The following is a 24,489-nucleotide window of genomic DNA, read 5'->3' on the forward strand; positions in this document are numbered from 1 at the left end:
TGACAGTTTGCATTCATTATGATGACCTAAAGTGACTTATGAAGCACCAAAGAATTTCATTTTGTTCACTCCATTTCCATCTGAAGTACTTCTTAGAGCATTTTAATTTTAGAGAACTGAGAATTCTTTGATGACACACACACACACACCATATAATCATTATCATGTTGTCAAAGAAAAACATGAATACTGTACTCTATATTTTAGGCACATGTCTACGAGAAACAATTTCAATTAATTTAACACTCATATAAATCCAAGCATTTCTAGCTTAAAGAAAGAAAAGTCCAAACTGCCATAGTTCCTTCCCTCTCCACCATCCCCATCTCCTTTGACATCACTCTACCCCAAGAAAATTGAGGTAACAGTTACAGGAATTTTGAACATGGAAAATGTCACAAAATCACAAAGCACTCTTGGGGTCAACATTCTACTTTATCTAATGGACCAAGAGTGATTTAACCTTTTGGAATTACCCTGGAGAACCTTCTCAATTTCTATTCCCAGGCTCTTAGCCTTTGACCTTGGTAGACATTATCAAAGGGAAATGTCTAGAAAGCATTTTGGACTAGAGAAAATATTATTCCTTAATATTTTCAATTGAACTAAACTGTAGTTTTAAAATATGCTTCCATAAGTGTGCCCACAGTGGCATGAATATATGATGAAGTAATTGACACAAAAAGACAAAGACATGGGGCTAGGTGAGTCATACAGTCAAGCTATAGACTGATTTTAATGGAGTTACTGACAGTATTTTATACAGGTTAATTGCTGAGTCACCCAGACTTCAAAGAAGAGTACAATAAAACATTGGTTAAGTTTTTTATCTCCTTGTTCCTGGGAGCGAGACACTATTTTTACTCAAGGCTAACCAAATTGAAACATTTATATTCTCTTGCATATAGATAACCAGGCTGAAACATTTCTGTCATCTCCCATGTAGATAATTAGCTACAAAGGTGGGTTTTCTTTGCCTAAAACTGGTCTTGCCATGCATAGACCCATTCTCAATTGACCCTGCCTTGCAGAGGTCTAAGAGGCCTAAATAGAATATAGCTGGCTCCCCACACATAAGGTAAACCAGGATGCCAGCTTACCCTAGATTTCATTATTCCATCTGTTCTCTCACAATAACATCATTGACAGATTATAAACATATGCCATCATGATGGTATCAAACACCATCACAATGGGGTCAATATACTGATTCAGAATCTGCTGTAGATCTGTTTAGTCAGTTGTCTAAGATGCCATTCATCCCTATGGAATTTATTAGCCATGCAATGCTGTCTCCCCTGACTACATTGGGTCAGTCAGTCAATAAGCATTTATTAAGTGTCTACTGTGGCTGGGCACTGTGTGAAGCACTGGGGATATAGAAAGAGGTGGAAGACATTCCATGCCTTCAAGAAGTTAATAATCCAATGATAGCTCACATTGGGTAAGGTTAAAGACAGATCAGAGATTTTCATGATGGACAGGGAGTAGTGCAGGGGTAAAGGGGTAGGAGGAGCCATCTTGATTTCCCATGGTCCAATTTTTAATCAGAACAATGACAGCTGCTTGACTTTTGGTTTTCAACATTAGTTGGCTAAAGGCAATAGGGGAAAAGGATATTTATGTCCTTCAGAATTCTGACCCTCTCATTTTCATGTTGGTCCTTTCTAGGCTCAGTGTTGCTGAGAGAATTGAGGCTCATCCTCGTAGGGAAAACAGGAAGTGGGAAGAGTGCAACTGGAAATAGCATCCTTGGCAAGAAAGCCTTTACATCTAAGCTCAGTTCCAGGCCAGTGACTGAGAGCTGCCAAAGAGAGAGCAGAGAATGGCATGGAAGAAGGCTTGTGGTCATTGACACCCCAGATATCTTTTCCTCCAATGCCCAACCAAATAAAGATCTGGAGATCTGTCGCTGTATGGCCCTCTCTTCTCCAGGGCCTCATGTCCTACTCCTGGTGATCCAGTTGGGCCATTACACCAATGAGGACAAGGAGGCTCTTAGGCGAATCCAGGAGATATTTGGAGAGGGGATCCTGTCCCACACTATCCTTGTTTTCACCAGGAAAGAAGACTTAGGGATGGATACTCTGGAGGAATACTTAAAAGAAACAAAGAACAAAAGCTTGGCCTGGCTGAATGAGGTGCGTAAAGGATTTTATTGTGGTTTCAACAACAAAATTGAAGGGGAGGGACAGGAGACCCAACTAAAGGAACTGATGAAGATGATAGAAAAAGTTCTCTGGAAAAATGACTTCTGCTGCTACTCCAATGAGGTATATGAGTATATCCAGAAAAATATTCAGCAGTTAAGAGAGGATCTGGGAGAAGAATCAATAGGCCAGGAACAGGGTTCTAAGGCAGCTTTCTATAAGGAGAATGTGGCATCAAAGGAATCAGATCAAAACTGCTCTGCCCTAGAGAGTCTGATGACCATTCAGAGGAAATATGAGCAAAGTCAACAATCAGTGCTGAAGAACTTACTGACTCCTTGGTTGGAGCACCTTCTGGACAAGTTTCCATCTCAGCTTCCTCTTTAGTCATTCTCCCTCTCTTTTCATTCATGGATTTGTTGATTGGACCCAGGCACATGACAGAGAGGAAGGAAGCCAGAGATAGGAATCTGAAAGCCCCAACTGCAAATGTTAGCTCTTCCACTAACTAGTTCTATGACTTGAACAGGTCACTTCATCTGGTCCAGCTGACTCCTTTGGTAAATGAGAAAACAAGTCCAAAGAAGTGGTCTCTGTGGTTCCTTTCAGCTCTAGTCTCCTGTGATGTCAAGCCATTGGAAACAATCTCCAGGAGACTGTGATCCCCATTGCTCTAACCTAGATAGGAAAAAAATTATAATTAGTATAGGGTCCTTTAAAGTGGTATCATTACAGTCCCTGGAACTCTACTGGTTTGTGTCACAGAGGGAATTCCTTAAAGATAAAGTATTCAGTAGATGGCTTCTGAGTCCCTTCTAAATCTGAGGTTCTGTGAACCCCATTTTATGGATGGTGAAACTGAGACTTAATGAAAGACAAAGAGATCTCTAAAAGTCATAAGTTGAATCCAAGAAGTATCTTTTTGAGGCTAGATCAGCTGACTCTTGTCGAAATTCTTCATTACAGCTATCCTACCATTCACCACCCCACCATTCTGGGTATAGATATACCATTTCCCTAGAAACAGGCAGCATTGGCATAGAAATGAACACACCCAGTATTTCAAGAATGCAGACAACACACCTCCCTTTATAATCTCTCTTTTTAAAAATTTAATTTATTTAATATATTTCGTTTTCAGCACTGATTTTCACAAGTTTGAATTACAAATTTTCTCCCCATTTCTACCCTCCCCCCCACTCCAAGATGGCGTATATTCTGGTTGCCCTGCTCCCCAGTCAACCCTCCCTCCTGTCACCCCACTCCCCTCCCATCCCCTTTTCCCTTCCTTTCTTGTAGGGCAAGATAAATTTCTATGCCCCATTGCCTGTGTATCTTATTTTCTAGTTGCATGCAAAAACTTTTTTTTTGTTGTTTTTGAACATCTGTTTTTAAAACTTTGAGTTCCAAATTCTCTCTCCTCTTCCCTTCCCACCCACCCTCCCTAAGAAGTCAAGCAATTCAACATAGGCCACATGCGTATCATTATGTACAACCCTTCCACAATACTCATGTTGTGAAAGTCTAACTATATTTTGCTCCTTCCTAACCTATCCCCCTTTATCCAATTTTCTCCCTTGACCCTGTCCCTTTTTGAAAGTGTTTGTTTTTGATTAACTCCTCCCCCATCTGCCCTCCCTTCTATCATCCCCCCTTTTTTATCTTCTTCCTCCTTCTTTCCTGTGGGGTAAGACACCCAATTGAGTGTGTATGGTATTCCCTCCTCAGGTCAAATTTGATGAGAGCAAGATTCACTCATTCTCCCTCACCTGCCTTCTCTTCTCTTTCTACAGAACTGCTTTTTCTTGCCACTTCTACGTGAGATAATTTACCCCATTCTATCTCTCCCTTTCTCCCTCTCTCAATATATTCCTCTTGTGAGAAATGTGGTTTTGGGGATCACTGGACTTCCCCAAATTGTGAGAAAACGTGGCTTTGGGGATCACTGGACTTCCTAGGCAGGGCCAAAGTCCTGAGGAAGAACCCTGCGATAATCCCTAGGGAAGGCTGTACAGACCACAGGACTCCCAGAGGAAGACCAAGGGGTAGTCCCCCCTTAATCTGTGGGGATCACAGGGCCTCCTAGGGGTCAGACCCTAAGGAGGACCCAAATGATGGCAGTAAGATCACAAGGCTCCCGAGACAGGGCTGGAATCCCAAGCGATGTCCCCTTAAGAAGGCTATGCAGACCACAGGGTTCCCCAAGGGAATCAGGAGTGGTAGCCCTCTTAACACCGCAGTGGGGATCACAGGACACTCCAAGGCAAGATCCAGGAGTAAGCCCAGGACGAGCTTCTGCTGCCTATTGCTTTCCTTCACTTGACCTTAGGAAGATCCATGTGATTTGCCCATTCTCACCCAAAGAACTTTCAAGACCAGAGTGGGCAGAGTGTTTTAACAATCCGGCTAGCAGCTTCTGTGGGGGTATGAGATTTACCCACAGCTAACACCCAGAAAGCTGCCAACAGCACAAGTTCTTTTGATCTGCTTAATTAAGGAAAGCAAGGTGAAGGGGTTGACAAGCTTACTTTTGATTCAGCATACATGCATACAAATATCATTCAGTTAGTTCAGGGGAAAAAGCCAGCACCCTGAACTTCAAAACAAAATGCAAAAAAATTACAAACATCAACAGACAGACTTTGTCTGACTCAAATCCCAACACATAGTTACCAGAGTTCAACAAAGTCTCAGCATCCGGGTTTACAAGCTGGAGGGCTCCTTAGCTATAGCTGCCCGGAGTCTACTCATCAACACCATCTCCAGAGCCCCGCACAAATGGCTCTGTCCTCCCTTCTTATAGGGCTTCAGACATCATCAAACGTCATCTGAATCACCAGAGCTCAGGCTCTGGTGATTGGTTCTTGAGTTGGCCCCTCCCCTTAGGACCCTGGGAGGTTCACATCCACATGGATTAGGTTGACACCTAATGGGGTTTGGGCCTGGGGCTTAGCACCTAGTAAGGCTCACTGAATTACTCAAAGAAAACAAAGGCCATTTTGCTTATCAACAGACAGAGGAAGGCATTTTATTACGTTCCTCGAGAGAGCGGGGGTAGTGCTCACTGGAACACTCCCACCAATACAGCTGCAGGAGCAGGGGTAACCATTCCCTCCACTCCTGCTAGAGTTATGGTTAGTTTAAAATCTTTATTTTTTACATGGTCTTCCTAGGTTATACAGTTTATACAAGTAGGATAATAAGGATACAGAAGCAAAAGTGAAGTTAATTAGATTTTCCTTGTCTTAGTTTAGGATTAAACTATATTCTTTTATTTCCCCTACTTTCCCTCTTTAACATATGCAAATTATGCAAATCAGTAGGCCTGGATTCTTGACCAAGACCAGACCCTAGATAAGCTTGAACTGGTTCAAGTGGGTTTGGCCTCTCTAATTCCCCAGACTGCCTTCTCAAAAAGCATGCACATGCCTACAAGCCTCTGACCTCTCACCTGAACGACCTTGAAGCCTGGTTTCTGCTAAAGCTGGGGAGGGGGGGAAGGAGGAGGGAAGTACACCTTTAGTTCTGTGGAAACAAAACTCCTCCTCCTATTTCTTACACTCTCTCATCCCTTAATTTGATTTTATTTCTTTTAGATATCATCCCTTCATCTTCAACTCACCCTGTGCCCCCCCATCTCTCTCTCTCTCTCTCTCTCTCTCTACATATATATATATATATATATATATACACACACACACATACAACCACATATATACATATATATATACATACACACACTCATATATATATACATATATATATATGTATATATATGCATATTCCCTTCAGCTACCCTAATACTGAGGTCTCATGAATCATACACATCATCTTTCTGTGTAGGAATGTAAACAAAACAGTTCAACTTTAGTAAGTTCCTTGCAATTTCTTTTTCTTGATTACCTTTTCATGCTTCTCTTGATTCTTGTGTTGGAAAGTCAAATTTTCTATTCAGCTCTGCTCTTTTCACTGAGAAAGCTTGAAAGTCCTCTATTTTATTGAAAATCCATATTTTGCCTTGGAGCATGATACTCAGTTTTGCTGGGTAGGTGATTCTTGGTTTTAATCCTAGCTCTATTGACCTCCGGAATATCATATTCCAAGCCCTTCAATCTCTTAATGTAGAAGCTGCCAGATTTTGGATTATTCTGATTGTGTTTCCACAATACTCCAATTGTTTCTTTCTGGCTGCTTGCAGTATTTTCTCCTTGATCTGGGAGCTCTGGAATTTGGCAACAATATTCCTAGGAGATTTCTTTTTGGGATCTATTTGAGGAGGCAATCTGTGGATTCTTTCAATTTCTATTTTGCCCTGTGGCTCTAGAATATCAGGGCAGTTCTCCTTGATATTTTCTTGAAAGATGATATCTAGGCTCTTTTTTTGATCGTGGCTTTCAGGTAGTCCAATAATTTTTAAATTATCTCTCCTGGATCTATTCTCCAGGTCAGTGGTTTTTCCAATGAGATATTTCACATTGTCTTCCACTTTTTCATTCCTTTGGTTCTGTTTTATAATATCTTGATTTCTCATGAAGTCACTAGCTTCCACTTGCTCCAATCTAATTTTTAAGGTAGTATTTTCTTCAGTGGTCTTTTGGACCTCCTTTTCCATTTGACTAATTCTGTCTTTCAAGGCATTCTTCTCCTCATTGGCTTTTTGGAGCTCTTTTGCCATTTGAGTTAGTCTATTTTTTAGGTGTTGTTTTCTTCAGTGTATTTTGCAGTATTTTTTTGGGTCTCCTTTAGCAAGTCATTGACTTGTTTTTCATGGTTTTCTCGCACCCTTCTCATTTCTCTTCCCAATTTTTCCTCTACTTGTCTAACTTGCTTTTCCAAATCCTTTCTGAGCTCTTCCATGGCCTGAGACCAGTTAATGTTTTTCTTGGAGGCTTTTGTTGTAGGCTCTTGCACTTTGTTGACTTCTTCTGTTTGTATGTTTTGGTCTTCTTTGTCACCAAAGAAAGATTCCAAAGTCTGAGACTGAATCTGGGTGCGTTTTCGCTGCCTGGCCATGTTCCCAGCCAACTTACTTGACCCTTGAGTTTTTCAGTGGGGTATGACTGCTTGTAGACTAAAGAGTACTATGTTCCAAGCTAGGGGGTATGTGCCAGCTCTGCCACACCAGCACTCCTCCTTCCCCAAGAACCCCCAGTCCGGACTGGACTTAGATCTTCAGCAGGCTCTTCACTCCTGCTCTGATCCACCACTTAATGCCTCCCACCAGGTAAGCCTGGGGCCACAAGCAACTGCAGCTGTAGTTCTGTAGGTGCCCCACCTCTGCTGCCTCCGGGGCAGTGGCCGAACTGCAAACTCCTTCTTTCACTCTGTCCCAAGCAGCTTTTCCCACTAACCTTCTCCGCTGTCTTTGGTGTTTGTGGGTTGAGAAGTCTGGTAACTGCTGCAGCTCACTGATTCAGGGCGCTAGGGCACACTCCACCTGGCTCCTGGTCTGGCTGGTTCATGTGGCCCATGCTGGGCTCTGCTCCGCTCCCAGCTCTGTGCAGGATAGACCTTATCCAGAGACCATCCAGGCTGTCCTGGGCTGGAGCCCTGATTCCCTCCACTATTTAGTGGGTTCTGCAGTTCTTCTCTGTTGTCTTTGGTGTTTGTGGGTTGAGAAGTCTGGTAATTGCCACAGCTCATTGATTCAGGGTGCTAGGGCCTGCTCCGCCCGGCTCCTGGTCTGGTTGATCCATGTGGCCCATGCTGGGCTCTGCTCCGCTCCCAGCTCTGTGCGTGAATGACCTCACCCAGCAACCATCCAGGCTGGCCTGGGCTGAAGCCCTGCTTCCCTCTGCTATTTTGTGGGTTCTGCAGTTCTAGAATTGGTTCAGAGCCATTTTTATAGGTTTTTGGAGGGACTTGGCGGGGTGCTCACGCTAGTCCCTGCTTTCCAGACACCATCTTGGCTCCACCCTCCATCTGCCTCTTTTTGTATGCCCAGTGATTAGTTCGCACAGTACCTGGCATATAGTGGATTAAATGTTTGACTGACTGAAAGTAAGACTTGTGTGTGAGAGTGAAAAGACCCACCAGAGCAATAGAAATGGCTACACCATGCTCAAATAGAACAATGTCTTTAATTGACCTAGTAAAGTTACATCCATCAGGAGATAGCAATAACGTTACCTGAAATTATATTGAGATTGGAAGGTCCTGAGGGAGATTGCTACAAAGCAATTCCAATTTGTAAATAATAAAAACAAAGAGGCAATGGTTTACATTGAATCTAAAAAAGAAGAACCAAACAAAGAATATATTAATGTTTCTTCATCATTGTTCCATAGGGGTAGGGTACTAGAATAGAAAGGAGCCAAGTTTGTAATCAAGGAAACTGGGCTCAAACAGGTATACTGCTTACAGGCTTTAGACCTTGTGAAAAACTCTCTATGGCTCCCCTTTTTCATCTATAAATCTTTAAGATGGATTTAATGATCTGTAATGTCACCTTCAGCATTAAAATCAATAACCCTATAATCCTAAGATTCTAATGACTAACAACAATTACTGGACAGAACTATCCTTAGGTCAAAGAAGGGTAATTCCTCCAGGAATCACAGAGAGAAATTTTCCTAAAGAACATCCCACTACTTTTGTGCAAGTTTCCTATTAATTGGGGAATAGGTAAATATACAGAGGAAGGTGAATTTATAGAATATTACTGTGCTACAAGAAACAATTTTGAGAAGGGAATTATGATTTTCATATCAATTGATATGATATATGTATATATAATAAATGTTATAATAGATTAGATTTTTCAGAATTGCCTCTCTTGTGAGTCAGACTTACAATGTAGTTTGAAATGATTAATCAAACCCTTGACAACATTCTCACAATCACTTCATTCTTGTTCCTGTGTACCTTAAATGAAATGAATGAAAGATTGTAGAACCTGTTCCCATCATAGAATTCTGGTTATGTGCCCTGGGGGTAGAGTGGTGGGGTTGTGGTCATGGACCCCCAAAGACTTGATGCCAGAATTGTTGGATTGTGAGATTTGTGGGTTTGTTATGGGAAACCACTCTGGCCTGGGAAATGATGTTTTGTAATCTATTCCCCCCCCCTCCCTTCCCATTGTGATAAGTGTATATAATCTCTGTCTTCGCTTGAGCAAGGTGAAATTCTGATCAAGAGAATTCCCTATTTGCAAATCTGTTCCTCATTATGAAATTAATTAATTATAGGCTACCTGATTACTGGCACTTTTGTCTCTGGCCTGCTGTTCTGTCATTCTCAGGATAGAGACTGGCTCATGTGACAACAATGTTACTTGCAGCTACTGCGGAGGTGTAAGGCCAATAACACCAGAACACAGGAGGGCTGCTAGCACAAGTTCTTTGATCTGCTTTTCTAAGGAAAACAACTTTAAGGGATTTACAATTTAATTAAATATACATATATCATTCACTTAGTTCAGGGGGAAAAGTCAGCACCCCGGACTCCTAAGAAAACACAAACAGAAATTTCAAGCAGAAATTATATAAACAGAGCAAATAACACAAATCAGCAGACAGGGCTTCTAACTGTCTGTCCATAGCAATACATACATAGTTACCAGAGAGAGAGAAGCACAACATCTGGGTTTTCAAAGCCAGGGGTGCTCCTTAACAGCTACCCAGAGTCTCATCTGGGCAAATCACACAAACAATCTTCCTGTGAGTGAGCCCCAAAGCAAAATGCTAACCTCTGAGTATATATAAACTTATTCATGGTCAGCTGACAGAGGGCATCACAACCATGTGACTCAAACTCATCTGACTTAGGCTTTCTTGTGACTTAAGCAAGCCATCAAAGACTCTTGATTCAAACAAAGGCAAGACTCAAAGACACTTGATTGCTTTAGCGCTGAGAAGCACTCCAAAAGAAAAATAAACAGCAAAATTCCCACTTGCCTTGCTATTACCACTCATTAAAATCCTGTTAACAATGATCATAATGAATCCAGAAAAAATTGAAAATACATAAGCTGATACAAAGGGGAAATGAGCAGCAACAGGAAAACAACATATATAATAACTACATCAAAGTAAATGGTAATAACAGCCACTACAAAGCAATTAATACAGAATGATATGAAATAATGAATAACAAGTTTGGCCTGAAAAAAGAGAACAAGAGGTCAATATTCACAGGCATGGAACATGAGATATGATATCAGTTTTTTTTCCAATATGTCAATTGATTTTGATGAATTTCTTTTCCCTTCTTCTTCCTCTGTTTCTTTTTTTTTTTTTTTAAATGCACCTATCTTAAGGATAGGTGCATCAGTATAGGGTGTATCAGTAAGGCAAGATTCGTTACATTGATGGTGACAATGAATATGCCTGTATTGTTTAGAATCACAAAGTATAAGAGACTCTCTGTACAGAAGGCAGAGGAAGTAAAACAATTATTCAGACACCAGAGGATCAAGTTCCAGAACCAATAACCCCAATTCAACATAGCAGTAATTGTATTCCAAAACCAGTAAGTCCACCTCAATGTAACAGCAAGGAGATTAAAACATCATATTACAGCAAAGAGCCAAGCCATCCTATAATATTCCCCTTTGCTAGGGCCTTCCCATAAACAGTCACTCACAGATCCTGACTGTCTGCTTTCCTGAGTCCTCTCCCCACAGTTCTGAAAACCTCAGTTTGTTCTCAGAGTCCTTGCACAGATCTCTCTTCTTCTCACAGTTCTGTCTTCTTCAAAGCTCTCTCAACTCCACAGCTCCCTAGTCTCCAAAGCTCTCTAGTCTGAGCTTAATGGCTATCCACAGGGTATATACACTTTGTTTGGGACCCTGGGGCTTAGCACCAATTTAGCAAATGGGCCTTTATACAAATAGGCCTCTTCTAATCAAGCTTCCCTTAACTAGCTCCATCTGAGGCCTATTAAATGGGTAGGAAAGATCTTTGATCACATTAGCACCACTGAGGGGAAAGCAGATTTGGAGAGAAGGAAATTTCAGTGGTGAAAACACAAAAGATATCAATAAAAATATCATTTTTAAAAAGAACCTCCTGTTATCTTTGACCTAATCCCAAGCTCACCAAATACCTTCTGATCTGTAATTTGCTCTCCTGAAATTGTCAACCCCTAGAATCTCTGTTGTTATCCTACTGTAGTAATCCCCTATTTGAAATCAATTGTCATTCTAATTTAGCAATTAGTCTCTAGCAAGTTTATGAATCATCCCCCCAAGGCCCAATTACTCCTGACTTATAATGATCAAATTTAGGTTTTTAACCTGGAAAGCTGAGCTTCCCCCCAGGCCCTAGATCAGTGATGAGGCCACTACGATTCAGACACAAGGCAACCAGCCAGCCTTTCTCTTCATTTAATGGGTCTTTTCCTTAAAGCACTAGGGTGGTTGGGGCAAAGTAGCCCCAAATAGCAGAGGGCAGTCCTGCTCTCCTGGGCTTCTCAGGCTGATTCTATGGCTCCCCTGTGCACTGAGTAAAGCTGCCATTTAGATTCTGGGATAAAGCTGAGCAGGGTAGCCCTCATGCCTACTCATCTGTACTATACTTAAGATCATCATGGAAGTGTAGATTTAGCGCTTGACAGGACCTTAGAGACTATCAAATCCAAATCCCTTATTTTATAGATGAGAAACTGAGGCACAGGGAGACCCAGTGACTTGAGGTCACACAGCTTGCAAATGTCTAGGGTATGATTTGAATCCACATCTTTATAGTCTAATACTCTATGAATATGAAATTGCCCATTCTGTTCATACCAGCCCAAGCCCAACTTTCCTTTACTCTCCATTCACCACATGCTACAGATCACACAAGGGTATTTCAAAGATTCATTTGTTAGAAAAAACACAATATACAAATTCAGAAATAATACATAGGGTAGGGCAGTTAGCAGCATGTATACAAGAATACTGACTCTGAGCTGACTAGCTGTGTGACCCTGCGCAAATCACTTAACCCCATTTGCCTCAGTTTCCTCATCTCTAAAATGAGCTGGAGAAGAAAATGGAAAAGCATTTCAGTTTCTCTTCCAAGAAAACCTCAAACGGTATCATGAAGAGATGGACATGACTGAACAATAACAACAAGGCCTTGAGAAGCTCACCAAATCATTCAGAAACACTGCTGATCTTTTCCTCACATATTAGAAGGCTTCATTATAGCCTATTGCCCCAGGAGGGCCCCAGAGCCCAATGATTAAGGCCACTCCCTGAGCATTCCGAAGGATAAAAAACTTGGTTTTAGAAGCAAAAGTGAAAGCAATAGCTCAGATTGCTTTGCTAGGCTGGTGGAGAAGACCATTCCCCTCTCTCTGGGAGAAGGTGAGTCTGGTTAGGAGCTGGAGAATAGCAGAAGACCTGGGAAGAGATTTGATGGGTTAGAGGAGTCAGGGGAGGGAACATTCAAAGAAAAAGAGCAGGGATTTTGGGTTTTGGGTTTGGGAGAGGAAGGGTGGATCAGTTTAATGCACATGTTTGGTTAATTTGTCAGTCTACCTCTTCCTATTTAATAGCTTTCTTTCACGCTATGTTAATGAAGGGAATTGTCCATGTTACAATGATTTTTAGAAAAAAATATTCTCTTTATGATTAAACTTCCCCTGAATGATTTTTTCTAGGACTGCACATATTCATGGGTACCCTATATGGATGATAAATATGGATAGAATTTTGGACTAGGAAGATGTGGATTCAAATACTACCCCAGACATTTGCAAGCTGCATGACCTGAAGTCACTGGGTCTCCCTGGGCCTCTATAAAATAAGGGGTTGGGGTTTAATAGTCTCTAAGGAACCACAGAACACTAAATCTATGCTTCCATGATGCAATCGATATAGAACAAGAGTGATAAAAATGAATAGTGATTTTCTACGTAAGATAAGTTGGAAATGCATTCAACTTGAATTGGTGTCTTTTGACTGGCAAAATTTTGTTTCATGTTTTAAATACATGATATTGTGTATGCTAGTATTGTGTTTCCAAATTTTCTTGTATTGTGAATTTTGCCTCATTGACTGGGGCAAGACCTGAACCAAGATTCCCCTTTACAATGCCTGTGGGGCATAGAAATTTGAATCATTTCCTCATATACCTTGAAAATGAGATCTTTATCACAGAAATGGCAAACATTTTCTTCCAGTTAACTTTCCCTTCTAACCTTCTCTTCACTGGAGGTACACTTGTGCAAACACTTTTTATTGTGTTATCAAAATTGTCCATGACATCTTCTGTGATCCTCTCTATCTGTCTGTCTTTCATTTATCCTTCTCAAAAGCACAGCTTGGCTGAGACAATTTCTTAGTGACTTTCTGTCCTTCTGGTGCCCTCCATCCCTTCCTTCTTTTGTGGTTAGTTTCTCTTTCCATTCTTTTGTTCTCCATAGTTTACAAGAAGGAATTTAGTTTCTGCGGTGATTACCTCACCCAGTGACTAACTTTGCCTAGAGAAAAAAAATACCATGTTAAAAACAAAGTTATAGCACTTGGAGTGACCTTAGAAATTATCCAATCCAATGCCCTAATTTTATGGGTGAGGAAACAGGCTCAGTGAGATTAAATTGTTTGCTTAAGATAATGGAGATGGAAAATGACAGAGCTGGAATTTGAACTCAGGTCCTCTGACCCCAAATCCAGTGCTCTGTTATCATTTCTTGTCTGGGGTCAGGGGAGGAAACAATAAAAAAAGAAAGAAAAAAGAAACTGCTATCTCCTCTTTCTTAGTTGGATACTCTGGGCCATATCTCAACCTATCTCAACCATACTGGCTATGAGGCCAAGGGCCAAACCACTTGCTGTGAAGTTTCCACAGTTCATTTTCCCTCATGTCTCATATTCAATCATTTTCCAAGTCTTGTCATTTCTATTTCCATAACAACTGTACTTTAGATTGGGGCCAGGTTGAGAAGGGGTTTAAATACCAAACAGAGGCAATTTCAGCACTTAGCACAGTGCCTGCCACAAAGAAAGTGCTTAATATTTATTTATTGATGATGATGATTTTGTATTTAATCTTAGAGATAACAGGAAGCCACAGTGGTTTGAAAGAAGAAGATAAGCATTTATATAATACCTACTATGTGCTAAGTACTGTGCTAAGGGCTTTACAAATATTATCTCATCTGATCCTCACAATAACTCTGAGAGCTCGATGGTGCTATTATCCTCATTTTGCAATGGAAGAAACTGAGGCAAACAAAGGTAAAGTGACTTGACTAGGGTCATATAGCTAGTAAGTGTCTGAAGCTGGATTTGAATTCAAGTCTCCCTGATTCCGGGCGCAGCACTTGTTAAACCTGAAAGTTTGGTTGAAGGAGGCAAACAAGCTACATGATAGAAAAATCCATGTTGTTTATTATTTTCCCTTAAAGCACAGCTAAGCTAGCTTACTTGTACATACAAGGGGTCAGAACATAACCTTTGGCTGTCTGAACAAAGGAATGAGAAAACTTATGTATGTTATTTTAGCAGGCCCAGCAAGCCTGTGTTACCTTACTTTTATGACCCCCTGTATGTTAATTATGATACAAGACAAGGATTTTCCTTAATGGAATAGATTGTAAATACAACAAATCAGATAGTTGACAAAGGTCAGTTAATATTAAGCGAGGTAGTCTCTCTTGGGGTTAGGGTCTCATCCTTTAATGACTATCAGGGGTCAGAATGTCCTTAGGTCAGTCTGATCTGGCCTTGTTGACAGAGGTAAGGGTATTTCCTGAGCAAACTTTTAGAAAACAAAGAAGCCCAGGTCCTGGATCTTCTTCCAGTTACTCATTAATTCAGGTTCTGGGTCTGGTTGAAATTAAAAATGATATAAAATGGTATAAAATGTTCCCCACACTCTATCCACTGGGCCACCAGTTGCCTCTAGACAGAAATTCTGAGACAAATACCTTGCCTCACAAAATTATAGAATCTCAGTTGTCTAAAGAACTTTAGTGGCCATCTAATCCAAACTCTCTTGACTAGAAATTCCCTCTACAACATGAAGACCTCCAGGAATGGGGAATTCACTAACTATGAAAACAATCCATTGCACTTTGTGATAGATGAGAGAGAAAAGCTTTGTTGGCATGTACCTTTCCCCTCCCTTTGCCTGGTACCTTCTTGATGCTCATTAATGTTTCAAGACAGTTGTCATAGCTGGGGCATGACAGGAATTAAAAGGGAAAACAAGGAGGGACATGTGCTTGTCCCTCTAGCCTCAGTAGAAGGTTCTGTGCAATAGTAGGGGTACTCTGTCTGTACCACAAGGCAGGGAAAGGTAAATTGAAGTTAGTCTGACTCAGCTAAAAGTAAAGGTCAGGGACTTTTCATTTGAGGAGTAATAAATGGAAATCTCATAGCCACCTGAGCAATACCACCTAGGAGGTGATACTAGGTAAATTGAAGCCAAGCAAGCAAAAACAGAGATGAAAGTGTATTGACCAGCCTCAAGGCACATTGCCTGGGGAGAGGGTTCACTCAGTGGAAGCAGGACACTTTTCCAAAGCTGTATAGCAAGAGGACCACTGAGAAGGTCTAGGGCTAAGATTCAGTGAGTGTTACTTAAGAAGCCAGGGAGAAGGCAGAATGGAGGGGATGTGGTGGATGGAAATAGCAGTGCAGTGGAGAAACACAAGAAGACAGCTGTCAAGGCAGAGAGTAAAAATAGGGTGCATTTTCAGCCAATGACAGCTGCAGAAGGAGAGCTCCAGTGTATGACATCTGCAGGGGGCAACATTTCAGGAGGTGACAATGGTAAAGGTGATGAGCAGTAGCTCAAGGCAGAGGTTCAGTGGATGACAAAAGCGTGCTTGAGCAGCAAGAGGAAGGAAGATTTAGGACCATAGGAAGCAGCATCAGCTTGGTTTGGAGAATTCCTGAATGAGGAAACACCCTCTAACAGTACAGATCAGCATTTTCTGTGAAAGTTGTAATCTTGAGTTACCTAGAACCCTGAAAGATTAAGTGATTTGCTCAGCGTTACTCAGCCACTGTGTCCTAGAGACAGGAGTTGAAGCTAGGTTCTCTTGTCTTTGAGGCCAGCACTCCATGTGATACATTGCATTATTGCAATAAAATGAGAAAAATGGATTGAAAAAATTAGAATAGACAAAAAGAAAGAAAAATTATTTTTATTTGTATATAAGGTGATGGTTTATTTAGAGAAGTCCAGAGAAAGTTAATCAAGGTATTAATTGCTTCAGTAAAGTGGCAATCTAAAAAATAAATCAGTAAAAATCATCAACCAATAAATATTATTACCAATAAAACCCAGTAAAGGAAGAGAAATTCCATTGCTGATAAAAATGCACAAAATATCTGTGATGACTAATACATATAAATTTATATAAATGCAACTATAAAACATTTTTTAAAAAGACAAAGACATGAATAATTTTTAAAAATATTCAATATTTATGGCTAGGCCAAGCCAATATAGCAAAGATGGAAATAATATTAAAATAGTAGATTTGGTTTTATGGCAACAAGATAACCAAAGGGATATGTTTTAGAATCAGATGAGATAACAATAAAATTCATATAGGTCAATAAAAGGTCAACATATCAAGGGATATCATAAATATGTGGGGAATGAATGTGAATTGGTTCTATCAGATCTCAGACTATACCAAAAATAGTATTTATCAAAATTATCTGGTCCTGGATAAAAATTAGAGAAGCTAACCAGTGAAATAGGCTAGATAGGCAATACATAGAGATTAATACACACAGCAATCACGTCAGATTGTCAGGAATACAAATTATTGGGACAAAGACTCCTTATTTGAAAAGAACTGTTAGAACTAGAACATTTTTGCTGAAAAAGATCTATACTGGCATTATATATCTTACCCCAAAAATCTATTTTTAAATTTATTTGATTTGTTTTTATTTTGTTTCAAATTCCATTCCTCCAACCTATCCACCACTCATTGAGAAGGTAAAAATATGATACCCATTATACATGTGAAGTTATGTAAAACACATTTCTACATTAGCCATGTTGTGTGGAAAAAAGCAAGAAAAATAAAGTGAAAGAAAATATAGCTCAATTTGCCCCCAGAGTTCCTCGGTTATCTCTCTCTGTGGGTGCGAATAGAATATTTTTTCATGCATCTTTTGGAGCTGCAGTTCATAGTATTGATCAGAGCAGCTGAGACCTTCACAGTGGATGGTCATTACAATATTGCTCTTACCATATACAATGTTTTCCTACTTCAGCTCACTTCAATTTGTATTAGCCCATGTAAGTTTTCCCCAGATTTTTCTGAAACCATCCTCTTCATCATTTCTTATGACACAATAGTATCCCATCACAATCATACACCATAATTTGTTCAACCATTTGCCACTTGATGGGCATTCCCTCAGTTTCCATTTCTTTCCCATCACAAAAGAGCAGCTATAATTATTTTTGTACATATAGATAATTTTACTTTTTCTTTGATCTCTTTGGGGTACAGACCTAGTAATAGTATTGCTAGATCAGAGGGTTTGCACAGTTTTATATCCCTTGGAATAAAGTTTGAAATTGTTCTCCAGAATGGCTGGACCCATTCACAACTCCATCAATAATGCATTAGTGTACCTATTTTTCCACATCTAGCATTTGTCATTTTCCTTTTCCATCATCTTAGCAAATCTGATAGGTGTAAGGTGGTACCTTAGAGTTGTTTTAGTTTATATTTCTCTAATTATTAATGATTTAAGGCATTTTTGTCTATTGATAGCTTTAATGCCTTCTGAAAAATGCCTGCTCATATGCTTTGACCATTTATCATTTGGGGGATGGCTCTTATTTTTCAAAATTTATTTCAGTTCCTTGTATATTTGAGAAATGATAGTTTTATCTGAGAAACTAGCTGTAAAAATATTTTCTCACTTGCTTTCTTTCCAATTTTGGCTGCATTGGTTTTGTTTGTGTAAAACTTTAAAAAATTTAATGAAATCCAATTATCCATTTTACATCCCATGATCCTCTCTTTCTATTATTTGGCCATGAAGTCTTCTTTTATCTGTAGATCTGACAGGCAATTTTTTCTATGCTCCCCTAATTTGCTTATATTATTCTTTATGTTTAATCATGCACCCATTTTGAGCTTATGTTTGTATACAGTGGTGAAATGTTGGTCTATGCCTAGTTCTTGACAGACTACTTTACAATTTTCTCAGCAGTTTTGTTGACTAGTTAGTTCTTGCCCCAATATCTTGGGTCTTTAGGTTTATCAGACATTAGGTTACTGCAATCACTTCCTTTTTGTATATTATGTGCCTAATCTATTCCATTGATTAATGACTCTATTTATTATCTGGACACTCATTGTTCTGATGATCACCACTTTGTAGTATACTTTCAGATCTGATGCTGCTAGTCTGCCTTCCTTCACTTTCTCTCCCATTGATTCCCTTGATATTCTTGATTTTTCATTCCTCCAGATGAACATTGTTATTATTTTTCTAACTCTATAAAATAATTCTTTGGTACTTCAGTATAGCACTGAAGAAGCACATTAATTTAGGTAGCATTTTTACATTTATTATGTTGATTCAGCCTATCCATGAGCAATGAATATTTTTTCAGTTATTAAGATCTGTGTGAGGTGTTCTGTAGTCATGTTCAAATAGTTCCTGTGTGTCTTGGCAGATAGACTTTCAAACATTTTATCCTGTCTGCAGTTATTTAAAATAGATTTTCTCTTTCTCTGCTGCATTCGTTATTAATATATGGAAATGCTGATGATTTATGTGGACTTATTTTACATCCTGTAACTTTACTAAAATTGTGGAGAGACAGGAATAACTAAATAACTGGACTGGAAACTTTAAATCAATGCAAGGTTTATTGAGTTCAATAGTGAGGGTGGCTCTCCTGCTCAGGTAGAATCACACTGTTCAGGGAGGGAGAAATGCTTTTATAGAGCTGGAGAGAAGTGGGGTTGGGATATCTTTTTCTAGGGCTCTGTAGCAGATCTTGAGTCCTACATTTTGTCCATAGAACTCAGGACAGTTAAGTTACTCCTCAGAATTGGGGTACAAAATATTTCTCTTGCAATATTGAAAATAAAATCAATTATGGACATCTTTACTTAACCCCTTATCTTCCTGGAAAGGCTTCTAATTCATCCCCATTATAGATAATGATTGCTCTCTATTTTAAATGCTGTTTATTATTTTAAGAAAAGATCACTTTTGGGGTATGGAGTCAAGACAGTGGCTTGAAAACAGAGATTCACTTGAGCTCTCCCCCAAATCCCTCCAAACATCTGTAAAAATGATTCTAAACAAAACCTAGAGCTACAAAACCCATGAAATAACAGAGGGAAACAAATCTCCAGTCCAAGATGGCCTGGATGATCGCTGGGAAGGGTCTATCACACTGTGCTGGGAGTAGAGTGCAGCCCAATGTGGGCTGTGCCAGGACAGACCAGGCCAGAGAAGACCAGGCAGAGCAGACCTCAGGGCCCTGAATCACTGAACTGTGGCAGTTACCAGACTTCTCAACCCACAAATGCCAAAGACAATGGAGCAGGTCAGTGGGAAAACTGCTGGATCTGGGGGAGGGAAGAGCATGGTCTGGCTGCATCCACAGGGCAGTGGAGGTGGCTGCAGCAGCAGTGGTGGCAGCAGCACCAGCAACAGCAGTAGCAGTGGCAGTGGCTGCTTCCGGCCCCATGCCCGCACAGTGAGGAGCATCAAGTGGCTGATCAGAGCCGGAGTGCAAAGGTTGCTTTGTTAGCACTGAGGCAAGGTTCTCTTGCTTTGCCCTGCTTGGATCTTGGTCCCAGTCTTGGTTGGCAGTTCTTTGGGGAGGAGGAGTGCTGGTGTGGCAGAGCTTTGTGGTGGCTGTGAAGAGGGAGTCCTTTTGGTGGTTACATGGCAGAAAGGAGTGCCTGCACTCAGAGACCAGAGCACAGGCTAGGAGAGGAGCATCATACCACCTCAGAATGGAAGTAGCTCTGAAAACAGTAGCACAAAACACCTGAAATTTGGGATAAAGCACTCTCCACTCTGAAAGCAGCCATATCCTGATAAAAAGCTCAAAAGTCAAGTAACTGGCTGAGAAAATGAGCAAGCAGTCTAAAACGACTCAGACTACAGAATCTTTTTTTTTTGGTGATAAAGAAGATCAAAACATACAGCCAGACGAAGTCAACAAAGTCAAAGAGCCTACATCAAAAGCCTCCAAGAAAAATATGACTTGGTCTCAGGCCATGGAAGAGCTCAAAAAGGATTTGGAAACTCAAGTGAGAGAAGTAGAGGAAAAAATTGGGAAGAGAAATGAGAGTGATGCAAGAAAATCATGAAAAACAAGTCAATGACTTGCTAAAGGAGACCCAAAAAATACTGAAGAAAATAACACCTTAAAATAGACTAACCCAAATGGCAAATGAGGTCCAAAAAGCCAGTGAGGAGAATACCTTAAAAGGCAGAATTAGACAAATGGAAAAGGAGGTCCAAAAGACCACTGAAGAAAATACTGCCTTAGAAATTAGAATGGAGCAAGTGGAAGCTAGTGACTTTATGAGAAATCAAGAAATTATAAAACAGAACTAAAAGAATGAAAAAAATAGAAGACAATGTGAAATATCTCATTGGAAAAAATGCTGACCTGGAGAATAGATCCAGGAGAGAGAATTTAAAAAATTATTGGACTACCTGAAAGCCATGATCAAAAAAAGAGCCTGGATATCATCTTTCAAGAAATTATCAAGGAGAACTGCCCTAATATTCTAGAACCAGAGGGTAAAATAGAAATTGAAAGAGTCCACCAATTGCTTCTTGAAAAAGATCCCAAAAAGAAAACTCCTAGGAATATTGTAGTCAAATTTCAGAGTTCCCAGGTCAAGGAGAAAATACTGCAAGCAGCCAGAAAGAAATAATTTTAGTATTGTAGAAACATAACCAGGATAATACAAGATCTAGCAACTTCTACATTAAGAGATTGAAGGGCTTGGAATATGATATTATGAAGGCCAAAGGAGCTGGAATTAAAACCAAGAATCACCTACCCAGCAAAACTGAGTATAATACTCCAGAGCAAAATGTCAATTTTCAATAAAATAGAGGACTTTCAAGCATTCTCAATGAAATGACCAGAGCTGAATAGAAAATTTGACTTTCAAGTACAAGAATCAAAAGAAGTATTAAAAGGTAAACAAGAAAGAGAAATCATAAGGGACTTACTAAAGTTGAACTATTTTATTTACATTCCTGCATGAAAAGATGATATTTGTAACTCATGAGATCTTTTTCAGTATTAGGGTAGTTGAAGGGAATACACACACACACACACACACACACACACACACACACACACATATATATATATGTATAGACTGGGGCAAAGGGTGAGCTGAATATGAAGGGATGATATCTAAAAAAATAAAATTAAGGGGTGAAAGAGGAATATATTGGGAGAAGGAGAAAGGGAGAGATAGAATGGGGTAAATTATCTCAAATAAAAGTGGCAAGAAAAAGTAGTTATATTGGAAGGGAAAAGGGGTCAGGTGAAAGGGAATGAGTGAATCTTGCTCTCATCAGATTTAACTTAAGGAGGGAATAACATACACACTCAATTGGGTATCTTATCCTACAGGAAAGTAGGGGGAAGGGGGATAAGAGAGGGGGGATGATAGAAGGGAGGGCAGATTAGGGGAGGAGGTAGTCAAAAGCAAACACTTTTGAAAAGGGACAGGGTCAAGGGAGAAAATTGAATAAAGGAGGACAGGATAGGATGGAGGGAAATATAGCTATTCTTTTATAACATGACTATTATGGAAGTGTTTTGCACAATGATACTTGTTTGGCCTATGTTGAATTGCTTGCCTTCTCAAGGAGGGTGGGTGGGGAGAGAAGAAGGGAGAGAATTTGGAACTCAAAGTTCAAAAAGCAGATGCTCAGAAAAGTTGTTGATAAAAAAAGGAAATCCAAATTACCAGTATCAAAAATGAAAAGGGTGAATGCACCACCAAATAAGACAAAATTAAAAGAAGTTGAACAAGCCATAAATGAACTCCCTAAGAAAAAATCCCAGTTACATGCAAATTCTACCAAATATAAGTTTTTTTTAAAAAGAAAAGCTCCCTTTAACAATGCCCAAAGGGCTATAAGCTGTGTATACCTTTCAATTCAGCACTACATCTACTATGTCTGTATCTCAAAGAGTTCAAAGAAAAAGGAAAAGGACCTATATGTACAAAATATTATAGCAGCAATTTTTGTGACAGTGAAATATTGGAAAGTAAGGAGATGCCTTTTAATTAGTAAATGGCTGAACAAATTGTGGTAAATGATTGTGACGGAATACTATCGTGCTATAAGAAATGACAAAAAGGACAGTTTCAGAAAAACTTGAGAAGATTTATATGAACTGATGCAAAGTGAACAGAACCAGGAGAACATGGTACACAGAAACAGCAGTATGCTAAAAATAATCAACTGTGAAAAACTTAGCTATTCCCATCAAATAAAATTATCACGACAATTACAAAGGAGTGATGTTGAAAGATGTTATTCACTTTGTGAGAGAGAACTGATGATCCCTGGGCACAGATTAAAACATTTTTTTCTCTTTCTTTTTCTTTTCTTTTCTTTTTTTTGGTAACACAACTAATATGAAAATATTTTGCATGACTTCACATGAATAACGGGTATGATAATACTTTTCTTCTCAAAGGGAGGGGAGTGGATTGAGGATAAGAAAAAAATTGTAACTCAAAATAAAAAAAAAACTTAAATTTTTAAAAATTTAAATTTCCTCCCCACCCACCTTGTGTCACTAACCCATATCAGGGGTTGCTGTTCTCAGTGTGGTCTTGTTCTGCTAAACAGAAAGTATTGTAGAGACAGGCTGCTGGGGAAGCAAGGTCTGACCTCAGACTGTCTGCAAAGAGGCAGCTGTTCCTAGGCTCGTTTTTAGGGTCTCATCAAGAGTCTGGAAACCTGGATTCTTGGACAATTGTTGGTCTTTGTTCCTCAGTTTCTCATTTGTCAATTGGGGATTACCTGCCTACTTCAAGGAATCTATGAGGATGAAAGGAGGATGGATGTGAGTGTACTTTGAATTGCACAGAGGACTTCACAAATGATAAGAGTAAATTGTTTTGTTACTATTGCTGTGCATGGCTGAAAAGAAATTTGACCAGGAGACAGGCTGAAAGAGAGAGAGAGAGAGAGAGAGAGAGAGAGAGAGAGAGAGAGAGAGAGAGGGAGAGAGAGAGAGAGAGGGAGAGAGAGAGAGAGAGAGAAAGGAATTAAAATAGATGAGGCAGATATCCACTGGTTAGCCCATTGTAGGGAGAAGACCCTTTTGGAACAGAGGTAGAATTATAAATGTTTGAAACTGAATTGTGACTTGAGCTGTTATTCCCTACAACCACATCTTTTTGGCATAGCCAGGAACCTAGCAAACTGAAAGTTATTTCAGTTAGCAAAGAAGAAAGGTGAGGAGGATAGGCAATCACACAACAATTTCTTACTTTTTGCCTGTGTAGTCCCTGTGTCTGGCCTATCTCTGCTGAAACTAACAGGCTGAGTCCTCAGGGACAAATTGACAACTTCTACCATTTCAGGAGTCCAGGGGTAATCCTGAGGAATTGAGGTTTCTTATACTGTCACTTATGAGCTTCAATTTGGTGTGCTTCACTCACTCCCATATCAGTTAACCAGATGATATCAACTAGGTTTTTCCAAAGGATATTTACCAAGAAGGTATAACAAAGCCTGAAATGGCAAAAATGTCCCTCCCCTGCCCCCAACCCAGGAGCACACTCCCCTCTGCACACACTTGGTCCCTAGGAATACTAGGCTCAAATGTGAAGCACAGGTACAGAGGCACCTACACAAGGAACACTTGTGGCCTAGGGGTGGCACTGGTTCTGAGAGTCCTGTTCTCCTTCCAAAGGGTCCTCACCAAGTGAAGTTTGGGCTATGACATAGCTGATGGATGAATCACTCCCTCATTTGGCTGAGCCAGCTCCTTGCAGGGCTCATTGTCTTAGCTGCCCAGTCATTCTTTTGCTAGACTGGGTTGATCAGGTTTCCTATTGGCTGTGCTGGTTCCTTACTGGATTCAATCATTGCTGTCACTGACTCTAGACTGTAGTGATAGATGACACCTCAGAGGGCTTGATGAACTTCCTTGTCTCCTTAGTTTCCTTTCAGAATATTCATACACTGAAGATGAGAAAAGAATAAACACAAAAAGAATAGGTGTCATTCCCTCAGGAATACACGGCATCTGGATAAGGAATCAGGGAGCCAAAGCTGCATCCCCTTCCTCACCTGGAGGCCCATGGCAGCTCCTCCTTACTCAGACATGGCTGGGGAGAGAGAGGTGCATGAAGGGCCCTGTGTGAGACTACTCAGTTCAGGCTCACCTCTGTTCAG

The 24,489-nt window shown here is 40.1% G+C and overlaps 1 protein-coding gene across 1 annotated transcript in view; it reads left to right on the forward strand.

Annotated features, from left to right (window-relative positions):
- LOC118850930 (GTPase IMAP family member 8-like) overlaps nt 1-24,489 on the forward strand; it is a 53,673-nt gene that overhangs the window by 23,382 nt on the left and 5,802 nt on the right. Inside the window, exons 6-7 of the mRNA XM_036760548.1 lie at nt 1,672-2,536; nt 12,368-12,441. Coding sequence (XP_036616443.1) covers nt 1,672-2,536; nt 12,368-12,441 — 939 coding nt within the window. The remainder of the gene's footprint in view (nt 1-1,671; nt 2,537-12,367; nt 12,442-24,489) is intronic.

This window comes from Trichosurus vulpecula, chromosome 5, assembly GCF_011100635.1.
Source record: "Trichosurus vulpecula isolate mTriVul1 chromosome 5, mTriVul1.pri, whole genome shotgun sequence".
Taxonomy (NCBI): domain Eukaryota; kingdom Metazoa; phylum Chordata; class Mammalia; order Diprotodontia; family Phalangeridae; genus Trichosurus; species Trichosurus vulpecula.